The sequence below is a fragment of the Stigmatopora argus genome, chromosome 16 (assembly GCF_051989625.1).
Source record: "Stigmatopora argus isolate UIUO_Sarg chromosome 16, RoL_Sarg_1.0, whole genome shotgun sequence".
Lineage (NCBI taxonomy): Eukaryota > Metazoa > Chordata > Actinopteri > Syngnathiformes > Syngnathidae > Stigmatopora > Stigmatopora argus.
The window spans coordinates 10931305-10945566 of NC_135402.1; the positions used below are offsets into that span (position 1 = coordinate 10931305).

The 14262-nt window shown below is 41.2% G+C and overlaps 1 protein-coding gene across 1 annotated transcript in view; it reads left to right on the forward strand.

Annotated features, from left to right (window-relative positions):
* The first annotated feature begins 6185 nt into the window (after positions 1-6185).
* LOC144090983 (transmembrane protein 132D-like) overlaps positions 6186-14262 on the forward strand; it is a 35523-nt gene continuing 27446 nt past the window's right edge. Inside the window, exons 1-2 of the mRNA XM_077622939.1 lie at positions 6186-6457; positions 9099-9972. Of these exons, the coding sequence (XP_077479065.1) occupies positions 6385-6457; positions 9099-9972 (947 nt within the window). The 5' untranslated portion in view covers positions 6186-6384. The remainder of the gene's footprint in view (positions 6458-9098; positions 9973-14262) is intronic.

The following is a 14262-nucleotide window of genomic DNA, read 5'->3' on the forward strand; positions in this document are numbered from 1 at the left end:
ATCCCTCGTCTATTAGGATGCGACAGCCGTTTCTGGCCACCATACAAAAAAATAAACTCTCTGCGTTGCACGGTTTGGACAAACATAGCGAGAGAATCTTAACATACACACGCACACACTCACACACCCATAAATCACGCTCTATAAAGGATTATAGATTATGTGAGTGACCGGTCATGCAATCGGCACACGTGTGTTTTGACTTTTCTTAGAAAGACCTAAGAGGTCAGAATTCTGATTTTGTTCTCAGATTTCTGATATAATGTTTGAAATCTGACTTTATTCAGAGAATAAAGTAACATTCAGAATTCTGAGTTTAGCTCCACTAAAGAAAAATATAGAACACAATTCTGGCTAGTTATTCTCATTCCGATTTAATGCTCATAAAATTGACCAGAATTCTGAAAAGAAAGTCAGAAACCTGACTACTCTTTTCTCTTAGAGGCCCCAATCTTCCCTACATTTTGTATCTTAAAACCTAATTAAAAGAAATAAAAATGCCTTTATTCTATCCCTTGTCTTCCTAAAAAGAAAATATCTCTGATGTTTTGTTTAAAACTTAAGTAAAATATTGTGTCTTATAAAACATAATATAAAGTGGAAATAAAAAAATTAAAAAAAATTCTAAGAAAATAAATGTTCCTCTTTTGCTACAATTCAATAGACATTTTGCTGCTCTTTCTAGTGTGCGCGCCGTGGCCAACTGGGGGCAGTAGAAGAAAAGCATAAAAATATGCTTTACACTACAAAGAGATGGTCTCAGCTCCTCATTAAGATGAGGTAACATTAATCATAACCGACAACAAATACTGAACATATTTACTGCACCATATGTGAGAATCGGCCTCGCCTCGCAATTTAAGGTAAGAAAATGCTCAAATTTTGTCTAGTCGTCTGTATGCACATATATCATAACGTACTTCATAATAGTCAAGTGACCCACTAGTTTCTCTGCATACGGTATATCATCACTATAGCAAGCAAAACATTTATGCCCGTAGGATCTGTAGGCAGATGGTAGGGGAGTACAGAAAAGTGCCAGGCTGGCAAGAAAAAAAATGTTCAAATAATATTTCATGATAACAGTATTCAAAAATGTGTACAAGAAAACAAAACTAAATAAACAACACTAAATAGAGTAATTAGTCCTAAATAATTAACTCATTTTCGTAAAGTGCTTTACAAATTCTGCCCATTTCCTACATGGTTTCCTGCGATATGATATTTTTGCAACAATCCCTAATCTCACTAACCCCCACAGGCCGGAGAGCAATACCACCTGTGGTAATTTTTAGCTCTGCAATTGATGTGAGCTACACTTGCTGAATGCATTTCATTAAAAAAAATGAAAGAGGAAGAGGATAAGCACGAAAGAGACATAGGCTTGCTGTGATGAAAAAAAAATTGCATAACCACATATGTACATACTTACTGCAATTGCAAGCCAAAGGTTATTTATACCAGTGGTGTGCCGTCAGGGCCTTCAAGGCCTTCCCTGCTGGCCTAAGAAATATCTAAATCATATATTATATTTTGTCCATCAATACTTATTAAATAATTCCAAATTGTCTGTTAGCTTCCTTTCATTGCTTTCCCCCCTGGTTGCACTGCTTCCAGATGTGTGTGTTCATATTGAAGCATTTTACCAATCACATTTCAGCCATTATTTGTTGCCAGGGTCAGAAATCTGCCCCAAGGCCTTCACAATCAGTTCTGCAGGCTCTGCTGCATTAAACAAGCGTCGATAAGACTGTTGCTTTAACCAATCAGATTTCGAGTTGGCAACACCACAATGCCTTTTCGCAGGCAGAGGGATACGTCATTGCCTTCTCATAGGCGTAGGGAGTCGTCATCGCTTTCACCAACTATGATTGGCTAGTGATAGAGTGGACTACCCATAGCTAAAAAAGCTGTATCTGTAGCGAGCTTCACAAGCAAATATATTGTTGTGTTGATTTAATAGCGGTTTTGTCAAACCACAATGGCTGAAGGAGGAGAAGAAATGGATTTGTTTGCAGATTTACTGTCAAACCATTTTCAAGACGGACTTTTCAAGAAAAAAAAGCTGGACATCATCAAGAAGGGTCGGATAACTCCAAAGGAAGCAAGCGGGAACGAACATTTTCAGCACTAAATCGAATAAAAACATATGCCAGAAATATGACACGACAGGCTCAACTTTCAGCATTAGCTTCGATGGCGATAGAAAAGGAGGAAGAAAGAAAGGAGGATGGATATTGTGTACAGTTAAAAAGTATTTTTGGAGAGTAAAATATGGCTATATTCCTAAATAATATTTCAATTGTATGAAATTCCCGGGGAAAGTCGTCCTCCGGGCCCGGTTCTGATATCTGAAAAGTTCCAGTGTTTGTATTTAAGCTCCAGTGTTTGTATTTAATCAATAAATGCTGCTAGGAAGTGGATTTTACCCCATTTTAGTGCAATTTTTGCCGTTTCGCCATTGACGTCCATCGCTGTCTTTTCCCGGGGAAATCACCCCCCTGGCCCGGTTGTAATGTCTGAAAAGCTCCAGTATTTGTATTTAATCATTAAATGCTGCTAGGAAGTGAATTTTACCCCATTTGTGTGCATTGATTTATTTATTATTTTTTATGTGTCACAGCTGTAGCTGCAGTAGAGGTTTTATAGCCATAAAATAATTTTTGCTGAAGGCGTCACTAGGAAATGCACAGACCGCCACTGATTTATACATGGAGTTTGGAGAATATACTGCTAAGGTTAAGTTATCTCATCAGCGATGCCTGTTGTTTTAGAAATATTTTCAATATTCACCCAAGTGTGAATTAATGTGAGTTAAAGTAATTCCCTGTCCTATTTTATAGTATAGAGATATAAAATTGTCGGGGTCATTTTCACATGATGTGAAGCACTTTTACGTTGTGTTCAATTGTGCGATACAAATAAACTTACCCTACCTAAAATATTAATGAAATAAACACCATTAAATATGCAATTTATTTTTTCATGGTTACGTGGTATGGAGGACTAAAAGAACCATACAAGCATTTGTTATTAAATGTGTCATTAATTCATTAAAATGCCAATTCTTTTCGGTAAAAAAAAATGGTTTTATATTTATTTTCATGTATTTATTACAGAATTCATTTGTATTAGATGGGCCTGTGTGGCTGCAGTGCTTCAGTAATTTATTTTCCTTGTTAACCCGCCCAACACACTTAGCGGCCAGAAGTTGAATATTTAGGTTGCAGTTTAAAGTGTTCTGTGTGTGGATATACATGTTTTTGCGTGTGTATAATAAATTTCAATGCACTTGTATAATGACAATAAAAGCATTCAATTCAATTCATATGATCAAAGAATAATGCTATGTATTTGTGCCGAAATTAGCTTCTTGTTGCAGGTGATGGGAAGTCATACATTGTAAAGGAAAGTTTTAATATTCCGAAATTATAATTCAAATACGACAAACATTGACTCCATATTGTAATGTTACAATGTTTTTCTCCATTTCATTTTCTGAACCGCTTTATCCTCACTAGAGTGGCGGGGGGTGCCGAAGCCTATCCCAGCTGACTTCGGGCCAGAGGCAGGGGACACCCTGAATTGGTGGCCAGCCAATCACAGGGCACAAGGAGAGAAACAACCATTCACGCTCACACTCATACCCAGGGGCAATTTAGAGTGTCCAATCAATGCATGTCTTTGGAATGTGGGAGGAAACCGGAGTACCTGGAGAAAACCCACGCAGGCCCGAGGAGAACACGCAAACTCCACACCTGGATTTGAACCCAGGACCCCCACTGAGAGACCGACGCCCTAACCACTTAACCGCCGAGGCTGCCCCTGTTACAATATTCAAATCATAATATTATAAGAAAAGTATTTTTTGTTGTTTATTTTTAATTTAATATGCTGTTTGGTTTCACTGGCAGCAACTCTTGGTGACGTAAAGGCTGGGTGGCCACAAAACTAATTTTGGGGAATATTAAGATATTATTGTAATCTTGTGAAAAAATTACTAAAGTTATGAGGATAAAATCGGTCGGTACTCGGATGTTTCGTTGAAAGACGTTTGGTCCCCGGACGTTTGGTCGACCGGACGTTTGGTCGACCGGACGTTTGGTAGAACGGACGTTTGGTCGCCGGGTTGTTACTGTTGAAACCAGCTCTCAAAATTATAATCATGAGAGAGAGAGAGAGAGTTTAATATCTAACTATCTAATATCAAAATATCAACAGTAAACTCTCTGTCATAATTTGACAGCGAGCGAACCCGGGGACCAAACGTCCGTTCTACCAAACGTCCGTTCGACCAAACGTCCGGTCGACCAAACGTCCGGTCGACCAAACGTCCGGTCGACCAAACGTCCGGTCGACCAAACATCCGGTCGACCAAACGTCCGGTCGACCAAACGTCCGGTCGACCAAACGTCCGGTCGACCAAACGTCCGGTCGACCAAACGTCCGGTCGACCAAACGTCCGGTCGACCAAACGTCCGGTCGACCAAACGTCCGGTCGACCAAACGTCCGGTCGACCAAACGTCCGGCCGACCAAACGTCCGGCCGACCAAACGTCCGGCCGACCAAACGTCCGGCCGACCAAACGTCCGGCCGACCAAACGTCCGGCCGACCAAACGTCCGGCCGACCAAACGTCCGGTCGACCAAACGTCCGGTCGACCAAACGTCCGGTCGACCAAACGTCCGGTCGACCAAACGTCCGGTCGACCAAACGTCCGGTCGACCAAACGTCCGGTCGACCAAACGTCCGGTCGACCAAACGTCCGGTCGACCAAACGTCTTTCGACGAAACGTCCGGTCAGGAAATCGGTCCATTACTTGTTTTTACATGACGTGAACCAGAAGTTGTTCCTTAACCTTAACCCATACTTCAACTTTTGTGGACGTAAGTTCAGTACAAAAAATTAAATAGTAAAATACCTTTATTTTTTTTCTTCCCGTTGATAAATTTGATGAGAATGACTTCATATTGTAAATATAGGTGAAAGTTTTAAAATGAGAAGATTTTAAGATGGTGGGGTGCCTTGAGATTTTAGCAAAAGGCAAAGTAAAATGTGTAGTGTATGAAATTGGTCAAACATGGCCCTGAAATCATGAATCTAAAGAAAACACTGTCACATAACTTCGCTTTAATTTTTTTCCCATTTGGTGCTGTCGCATCATTGAGGCTTAAGCTTATACCTGTGCCCATCTGCTCTATCTTGTAGCAAAAGCATGATCCCATGCAATGCTGCTGAGGCATCACGCTGTATGTGGATGACATCTGGCAAAAATTCTTTTAATTCTCTCACGAATCATGCCTGCATAACGATGACTTTTTGGTTGATGAAGGCCCGAAAACTAAGTGTTATCGTCATGTGTCAGTCATTCTAGGGAAACTAAGGTTCAAATAGAGAGAGAGAAAGAGAGAGAGAGAGAGGGCGAGAGAGTGCGAGAGAGTGCGAGAGAGAGAGAGAGTGCGAGAGAGAAAGACATTTAGAAAGAAAGTAAAATTTGATTCCACAAAATAGTAAGATACTTCAAATTTGTTTTAGGTAATACATTTGATTGCCTTTTAAATTCAGGGAAATTCAACACAAATAAGGGGAAATGGCTCAAAATTTTTCTTCGAGGAGGGCTGGTTTTATAAAAAAAATAAAAGGTTGCAAGTGTCAATATCATTTGCTGTGGGCCTATAAAACTGGGCAAGGGGATGCTAGTTTGAACATTTTTAAGGCATTTACTCAAAACTCATTAAGAAAAATATCAAAAATAAATAAATAAATGAAAATAAACAGTTACTCTTGGCCTCAAGAAGGCACCATATCTGTTTTTACACTGTGGGAGAAGCATTCGGATTGGTTGGAATGGCTTATGTACAGCAGAGATGCTGATTAAAACAAAAAAAACTATCTGCAGGCATATTAATTGTCAGGCCTTAGGAGATATTCACCGCATTGCAATAATATTCTGCCTGTAGATGATGCGAGTGTCACCGAAATAAAAGTGTCAAAGTAATAATGCCATCAGATAAATTCAAGCCTTGGCATGGAGTCATGTTCATCATTTGTTAGATCAAATTTAAAGTGACTCACAGAGAAACCGCTGATCCTTTTGACCTCGTGTGCATTTAATTTGCTCGCAGCTCTTCCTCCACCCACGTGGCCTCCGTTAATCTGACACACTGCACATGTGGACTGATTTTGGCCATGGAAACAGTCCTGCCTGACGCTGTGTCATCTGTGGTTGTGCGGCATCACTTCTCACAGCTTCATTCCACCGTTAGCACAAGAAATTCCTTTTTGATGATGCTTTTGTTTCAATGAAAGGGATCTCGTAGAGTTCAAGATATCTTTCGGGTTTTCTCTTCCACTGCTTTGGGCCATCGTCGATTGTTGTGACATGATGCTCAACTTTCCCCTCCGTTTCATGTCTCCATTAGTGACATTTGCTGTGCTTACTGCTGTAACAAAAGGTAAGTTGTTCATATATTCTTTGACATTGAAACAACTATTTAGCATACTTAACTAGAAATGTATTTAGACAAGGGCCACTTTCAGAAAGATCAGAATCTGACTTGACATCCTTCCACTTTCATTTGTTAAACAGGAGCATAAGGGAATTCAAAGTTTAATTTTTTAATATACATATGTCGGTATGAACTCATTGGCTGTTATTGGCGGTGATAAATAGCCAATCAATTCTGACTGGCAGCAATCGTCAAAGGCTGTGAAGTATAATCATTCAAAGTCAGACTTCCCAGTTGAAATGGATTTGATATCCAAGGCAGTCAATGGCAGCCAATGAATTCATGCTCTACCAAAATCCATAAATGCCTCTAAAAACCTTGTATTTTTAACTCCATTCTGATCCTGTTTAACAAATGAAAGTGGAAGGAAGTCAAGTTGGCCCTTGTAGCATCAGGTTTTTCTGAAAGTGGCCGCTGTAGAAATAGGTTTGGACGCCCCTGTATTAAATACCACCACTTTAGTTGATAATTTGAGGAAGTTAGAAAGGAATAATAGCATTTCCATTCATTTCAATAAGTGTTTGAGAAAGAAATGTTTTGAGTTATAAGTGAGCTCACAGAAACTTGTAGCACAACTACTGTATGGTACTTTGTATTTGTGTTGTGGGAATTGTTGGAACTGCAAGTGCGAGCATGACTTTTTGACGATCTAATTCTCTAGAATTTACGACCACTTTTTTGTTTTATTTTTTAATCTCCCACTCAAAAAATATCAGAAACAACACTCAGTATAATACGCTAACATATAGGTCCATTATACTATATGCCATCAACAATTGCACCTTTTCCAAAACTTTGGAAATATCATAAAGACTCCTAACAAATTGCTGCCACTCTAATCAAACAACAACAATTGAGGGAAAAGTATTTCTCTGTATTCGCTGTACTTCTTGGTGTATGAACAGCGGCTAAAGCAAGTGTGTACTACAATGTCCAGACAAATGGAATGGATAAATTTAGTGCATCGAAAAGTTCTATGTAATGAAAATGTCATATTAACTGGATTGAGTCATTTCCTCAAAGAAGACGGACTTGAGAAAAGACATCATTTGTTCTCATTGAAAGGAGAGTGATTCTTCTAAGTGAGCTCTAAGAACAATTTTATTGTTACTATGTCACTTTTTCGGACGTATCCAGGACAAAGGCTCGAATAATTTCCTGTTTCGACATTTGACAAAGTATTCGATTTCCTGTTTGTCTTACTCTCCAGCTTGAGTGTTACACTCTTCACATTTTCCATTTCAGGAATGAGATAAGAAAGTCTGAATGCGTTGTAGTGCCTCATATGAGCCCCTTGACCTTACCACCTTTGTATATAATTCTGGCACCCACTTTCCAGTTTGTATTTCTTACAAAGTTGGAGCTTTTTAAACTCATGACAAAAATATTTTGTGCTAAAAAAATCCTGTCTTTAGATTACCCCAAATTTGTATTCACCCATCACCATAAGTAACTATATATGCCAGTGGTGGTCCATAGAATCTGATCTTCACAAAGGACGTTCAAAATCCCAGATAAGGGCGTATTATAAACTTGTATAAAATAGATTTTTGTGATATGGGTAGATTTTTGTGTCATTGCTTTTCACATTGCAATTTCTGCAAGGGACTCAGGACGACAAACCTACATATCTGCAAATATCATTCAATCATTGGACAAAACGGTCTGGTAGGTGGGGTAAGACAGTAATAGATGGAAGTACACAACCACAGAGCTCCATCTTGCGGCATTCACACTCATAGTTCATACAGAGTTTGTGGACCATTTGGCGAATCAGAGGACATCCTCTGATGCAACATCGATTTTATGTGTACATATCTGATGTACGCCTGATGACGTAGAGGTTGACTCACCTGACTTCGGTGCAGGAAGGCGCAAGATTGATTCCCACTGGTGGCGGTATGATCGTGAGTGCAGATGGTCGTTTGTCTCTCTGTGGGCCGGCTGGTAACTGGTCTAGGGTCTAGTCCGCCTTTTGCCCGAAGTCAGCTGGGATAGGCTCCGGCAACCCCCGCAACCCTTGCGAGGATGCGCACTATGGAAGATGAATGCAAGAATGAATACCTAGAAAACATTTTGTCTCCTCATCGCTCCACGAGAGACCTCAACTCATCGTAGCCAATGTACTGCTAAACAAAATAATTTCCATAATGTGTGTAGCTACGGAAGCCTGTTATGGGAATAGGAATGTGGTTTTAGCTTTTGTCCGAACCACGGTGTGTTCGCTTTCACACATTCAGTGAAACGCACCAGAGTATGCTTGGAAGAGAACCGAGAAGACCTTGCCGTCTTCGAACCGGCTGTTTTGTCCGCACCAAAGTTCACTGGTATCTACTCACCTCAGGCCTATAGGTGTGCACCACTGACATTTTTTGGTTTGGTCCGGACCAAAAAGTGTAGGTGTAAATATCCCCAAATCTTTGGAGGAAGACAAAGCAGGCCTTTAGCTCATAAAGAAAAATCTCACTCCTATAATCTCTGTCTGTAATCCCTGAATGATCACCAAAAACAGGCAAATAAAACAACACGCCAGAACGAGTAAACTGTTCTAATCTGATTCTACTATAAACATGTCTTTGTCCTACAGATGTTAAAAGCCAGCAGAGCCCAGAACCTACTGAGACCTTCGCCCCACTACCTGTTTATCCTGCTGTCAAATTTCAGGTCCTCAATGTTGATCACGTCGTATTGAGGCAAGACATTCCTGGGCTACGTGGGAACTCCAGCCTGAAAGCTCACACACAGACTTTCCTTATCACAGATCCGGGTGCGGGTTTACTCCAGCCAGCTCTCAACGCCTCATATGGTCCTCTCAATGTGGATGCCCCCATTCCGTTAGAGGTCCTTTTCGCCGGACGCAGGATACTGCCCGTCATTTTAGGTCGACAAGTCCGTTCTGCATCTCCGGTCATCAAGATCCTCTTCCACATGCCTCGCCAAGGTGACGGATCTCCAGAAAAGATAGAGGATAGAGCTCACTGCGTGACGGCTTACGCCTTCTGGGGGACGAGGGAAGTCCGCGGAGCGTGCCTGGTATCGCAGGGTCAGTTCTGCGTGGCACAGCTGAAGCCCGAACCAGCCTGGTTCAGCTTGTTCGTTCCAAATGGCACCTCCAGCAAAGAAATGGGCCGGACTGAGACCATGAAAGGGCTTCAGGGTAATGTGGTAGAGGTCTACTTCCAGAGTCGGATAGATGAGACCGGCCGATGTACGCCACAGGACAGCCTGCAACGAGTGGGAGTGGGGAGAGCAGGAGTCTTGGAAGGGTCGGGGACACCCTTGACAAGGATAGGAAGTGTCAACCTGCTTAAAACTCCGGCTGGGAATACAACACTTTTTCGTCTAAGGCTAGGGGGTGCTGTGGTCATCCAGGCTTCCTCTAAGCCCCTCAAGACAGAGGATGTTGTGACATTTTACGTCTTGTTGTCAAGTACCTCTACCTTGGAAAGTTTCACACTTCGGTAAGAAACAAACATTACTTTAGTTCAGCACTGTCTCATGGCACTGTTTAGAGTTGATGCTCTAAAAATTGTTTAGTTTGAAGAGCACGAGCACCAAGGCCTCATCAAAAAAAAAGCATAGTTTTTTATCAAAAGTTTTGCTTGTTCAATGATTTTGCTTATTCTCAAACTAACAATTAAAGTAAATATATGCATATTTTCATTTGATGTGACCTGAGACCTGAGATTTTACCATTTTTTTTAACATTCGAACAAAATGTGATCTTACATCATATTACACATCAGAAAAATATTGATTTCATTCATTCATTCATCTTCCATTTTCCGTGCATCATCAAAAGGGTTGCGAGGGGTTGCTGGAGCCTAACCCAGCTGACTTTGGGCGAAAGGCATGCTAGACTTGTCGCCAGTCAGCCATAGGGCACACAGAGAGAGACAAACGACCATCCCCACTCACAATCACACCGCCACCAGCAGGAATCGGGCCTGTGGCTGCCCACATCGAAATCAGGCGAGTGAACCTCTACATCATTGATTTCCTTCAATTTATTATAAAGATTTTCTTCAGTTGGTATTCACCTGATGAAAGTGTTGGCTTTCCACTTTAAGCTAAGAGATCCTAAATGGTCCTAGCTGACGGCCGAGGAGAAGGTCTTGCATTTTAGATCAGCTCACTCCACAAGCAGAAAGAGGAATTTATTTTGTGCTACAATGTTTCACTGTACAATGGTTCCTCTACTCATGAAATTAATTGGTTTCATAACTTGGATTTTTCATGAGTAGAGCACGAATTTGTATGCAAAGATTCTCCCCCCAAAAATAACCTACCAACTAAACAAGGGGTCAGGTACCTTTTGAACCCAGAGAGACATAAACAAAACATATTTTTAAATGTAATTCCTTCACAGCCATTCAAATAATTTAAAAGTAAAAACAAATGTGTGCATTTTTGTCATTTCAACACTTACAGTACAATAAGTATCTATATATTTTTTTTAATTACATTGTTGAGATCTTGCTAATCAAGGGAGTCATCATGACGAAAGCAGCGCTAGAGTTAATGTTGCTGTCATTTAAATTGTGATATGCCAACGCAAAGCACCCGTTGATCAATGGAGCGCATTCGAGGTAATCACAAACACAAATTTGCCAACACCATTGGGCCATGCAGCGGTGCTAGAGTTAGTGTCGGCACTACTAATGTGCCAACACGAGGCTGCCATTGGTCAATACAGCGGCACTAGAGTTGTCAACACCACTTTGAGTTGCCAAAGCGAGGCTCTCATTGGTCGGAATAGCGGAGCTTGAGGTAGTTTCACAAACACAGTGATGCGCCAACGCGAGGTTCTTATTGGTGCATTCGGGTTTCATATTTTAGCTTACAGGTTAGCAGAGAGCCACATGCACGCTTCAAGATACCATTGGTTCCCGACCCCTGAACGAAACCCTTTGAAAATGATCAAAATGTCCCTATTTTTGTATGAAAGATTAAAGGGACACCCAAATATTAGAGAAAATCATAAGAACATGATTTATTAAGTCATTGAAATGATTCCACAACCCCAAACCAAACAAAAACAAAACAATTTTACAGCTCTTCAGCAGTCTTTTTCTCTCCCCCTCTCCCGCTCTCCCTCCCTTCCACAAATTGCAATCAAAACACCAACCCCCGCCCCCAACTTCAATCCTCTCCATAGTTTTCTTATATCCAACAAAATACATTGTAGAAAAACAATTTGTCATTAGCGCGTCGGCCTCACAGCTCTGGGGTCCTGGTCAAATCCAGGTCATGTCCATCTGTGTGGAGTTTGCATGTTCTCCCCGGGCCTTTGTGGGTTTCCTCCGGGTACTCTGGTTTCCTCCCACATTCCAAAAACATGCATGGTAGGCTGATTGGACACCCTAAATTGCCCCGAGGTATGGGTGTGAGAGTGCATGGTTGTCCGTCTCCTTGTGCCCTGCGATCGGCTGGCCAACGATTCAGGGTGTCCTCCGCTTCTGGCCCGGAGTCAGCTGGGATAGGCTCCAGCAACCCCCGCGACCCTAATGAGGATAAAGCTGTTCAGAAAATGAGATGCGATGAGAGATGAGGTCTTCTCCTGTAGTCTTTTCCCAAATGTGATCATCACTGGTAGCAGAAAAGAAATTGCCAGGACGTGCGGTGGATGTGAGCATCGTGGTGAGGGGTCGTCTCCATGCATTTAAATAGTTACTTAAGACATTTAAATGTTGATGGGGCTTGACACAAGTGCCACTACAGCTGCCACAGTTACATCGCTTTCATAAATTACTGACATGTTTGATCCTGTCTAACATCTCAGTTAGCGGGGGAGTTCTGGAGAGCACTCTTCCATAAGCAGGGACATAATTGGCAAATGATTCACTGGTTTTCATACCTCGACATCCTGTCAAGATTAGAGTGATTTCTCCTGGTATTTTACCCCATGAATAATGGATATTGTTTCATGGAGCACGAAAATAAACATTCTCTCTGATGGGTTAAATTGAAGACAATATAGAATAAAAAGACAGCCAGCAATCTGTTCAAAGTTTCTTCTGGCTGCCTCTCGATGCACATCGCCGAGTGGACTAGCAGAATTGTCTTTAGGTTGTACTACTCTCTTTTTTCTCTGCTCATACGTATACATATGTAATCTAATCCTTATCATACTGTGCAAAAATAAATCTGCGTAAAAATGGAGAGACAGGAAATGATGTGTATTAATCCACGGGAAACAGAGTTAAACCTGCACTTGTATCAGTCTTGCTGACCATCTCCTGCATAAGAGTGGGCCGACACAAACACACTGACCCAGTGACCTCATACAGCTCAGCGCCCGTCATTAAACGAAATGAATACGATTGGATGAAGCGATTCTGACCTTTGAAAACAAATCTGACTTTTTTCTGTGACTATTCAGATTTCCATCCTCCTTACCCATACTCTGAAAATCCTACATAATGACCGTACAAGTGACATTTCCCCATTTGGGTTGGTGCTTCCAAGTCTTTGTATGTCTGACCTAGTGGCACACCGAGAATGAGACTGTCCCAAAGTCTAAGTCTAAATCTAAGTGAAGGCTCACTCTGAGAAGCTTGGCAAAGTGATTGAAAGGTTCTGGGAGAAATCTCTGCTCTACTTCATGTCTTAGGTACAAGATTGACTCCTCTCCAGTGGGACTTGGTCAGATTATCTCTGGCCCTGATTGAAAATGAATCAGGAGGTTAACTCTTAAGGGTGGAAATAATTTAAATCCACTGTGAGGATTAAGTGGGTGCAGGCGTGTTATATGTGAGATTTCATTCATGTTCATACCTACCTGTTGAGCAGTGCAGGATGCATGAAAATAAAAAATGGTCATTGTGCTCATCTGATTATTGAGGGACCACTATCTTAGCATGAGTTGGAAAAAAACTATAGTTAAGTGACAGTCATATGGGGAGGCACAATTGTTTGTACTAAGGTGTTTTTCATTCGACAGGGTGACCCCACAACACACTCACATTATAAGTACAATATAGCTACTCCTGACATGGCGGTGAGCTTGCAGTATTACTTTTAGCCAGGTATTATTGCCAGTTAATCAAAATTTTCTGAAATTATTCTGAAAGTTCTCAATTTCTCTCTACCTCTTAGAACAGAGGTCTCCAAACCGGTCCTAGTGGGCCGCTGTGGGTGCAGGTTTTTGTACCAACCGATCCAACACAAACAGTTTAACGAATGAGGTTTCTGCTGACAAAAGAAGCACCTGACTGCAATCCACTGGTTGCACTTCGAGGATAACAGATTGGTGGGAAGGTTTCCTCTTGCAGGTTGGAACGAAAACCCGCAACCACTGCGGCCCTTTCTGGAATAGTAAGGGGGGACCACTGTCCTAGAACCATCTTCTGTTAAACTGTTTTTCCTGAATGAACACAAAGTATAACAAAATCCTTCGTCAACCAATAAAACTATTTCAGTTTCATTTCCCATTCAGATCAGTTTTTTGGATTTTGGTCCTTCAACAACCGTATGGTAATGTTGGTAATATTTAATTGATATATGTGCTCTATATGGTTCTTGTAGAGGGCATAGTGTATATGAGATAAATTTTCAAAAGTTTTCACCAGTGGTCACAGTGTAGATTGATCGCCAAATTGATCTTGCATGGTGTTGGTTTAAATGTTAGCGATTGTACGTCCATTTCAATGCTCACTTACTCTCACTTGACAGTTCAAAATAACCTTCGGCCAACCTCTCTGAAAATTGACTGTTCCAATTTCTACATTTGACTGGACTCAAAAACGAGA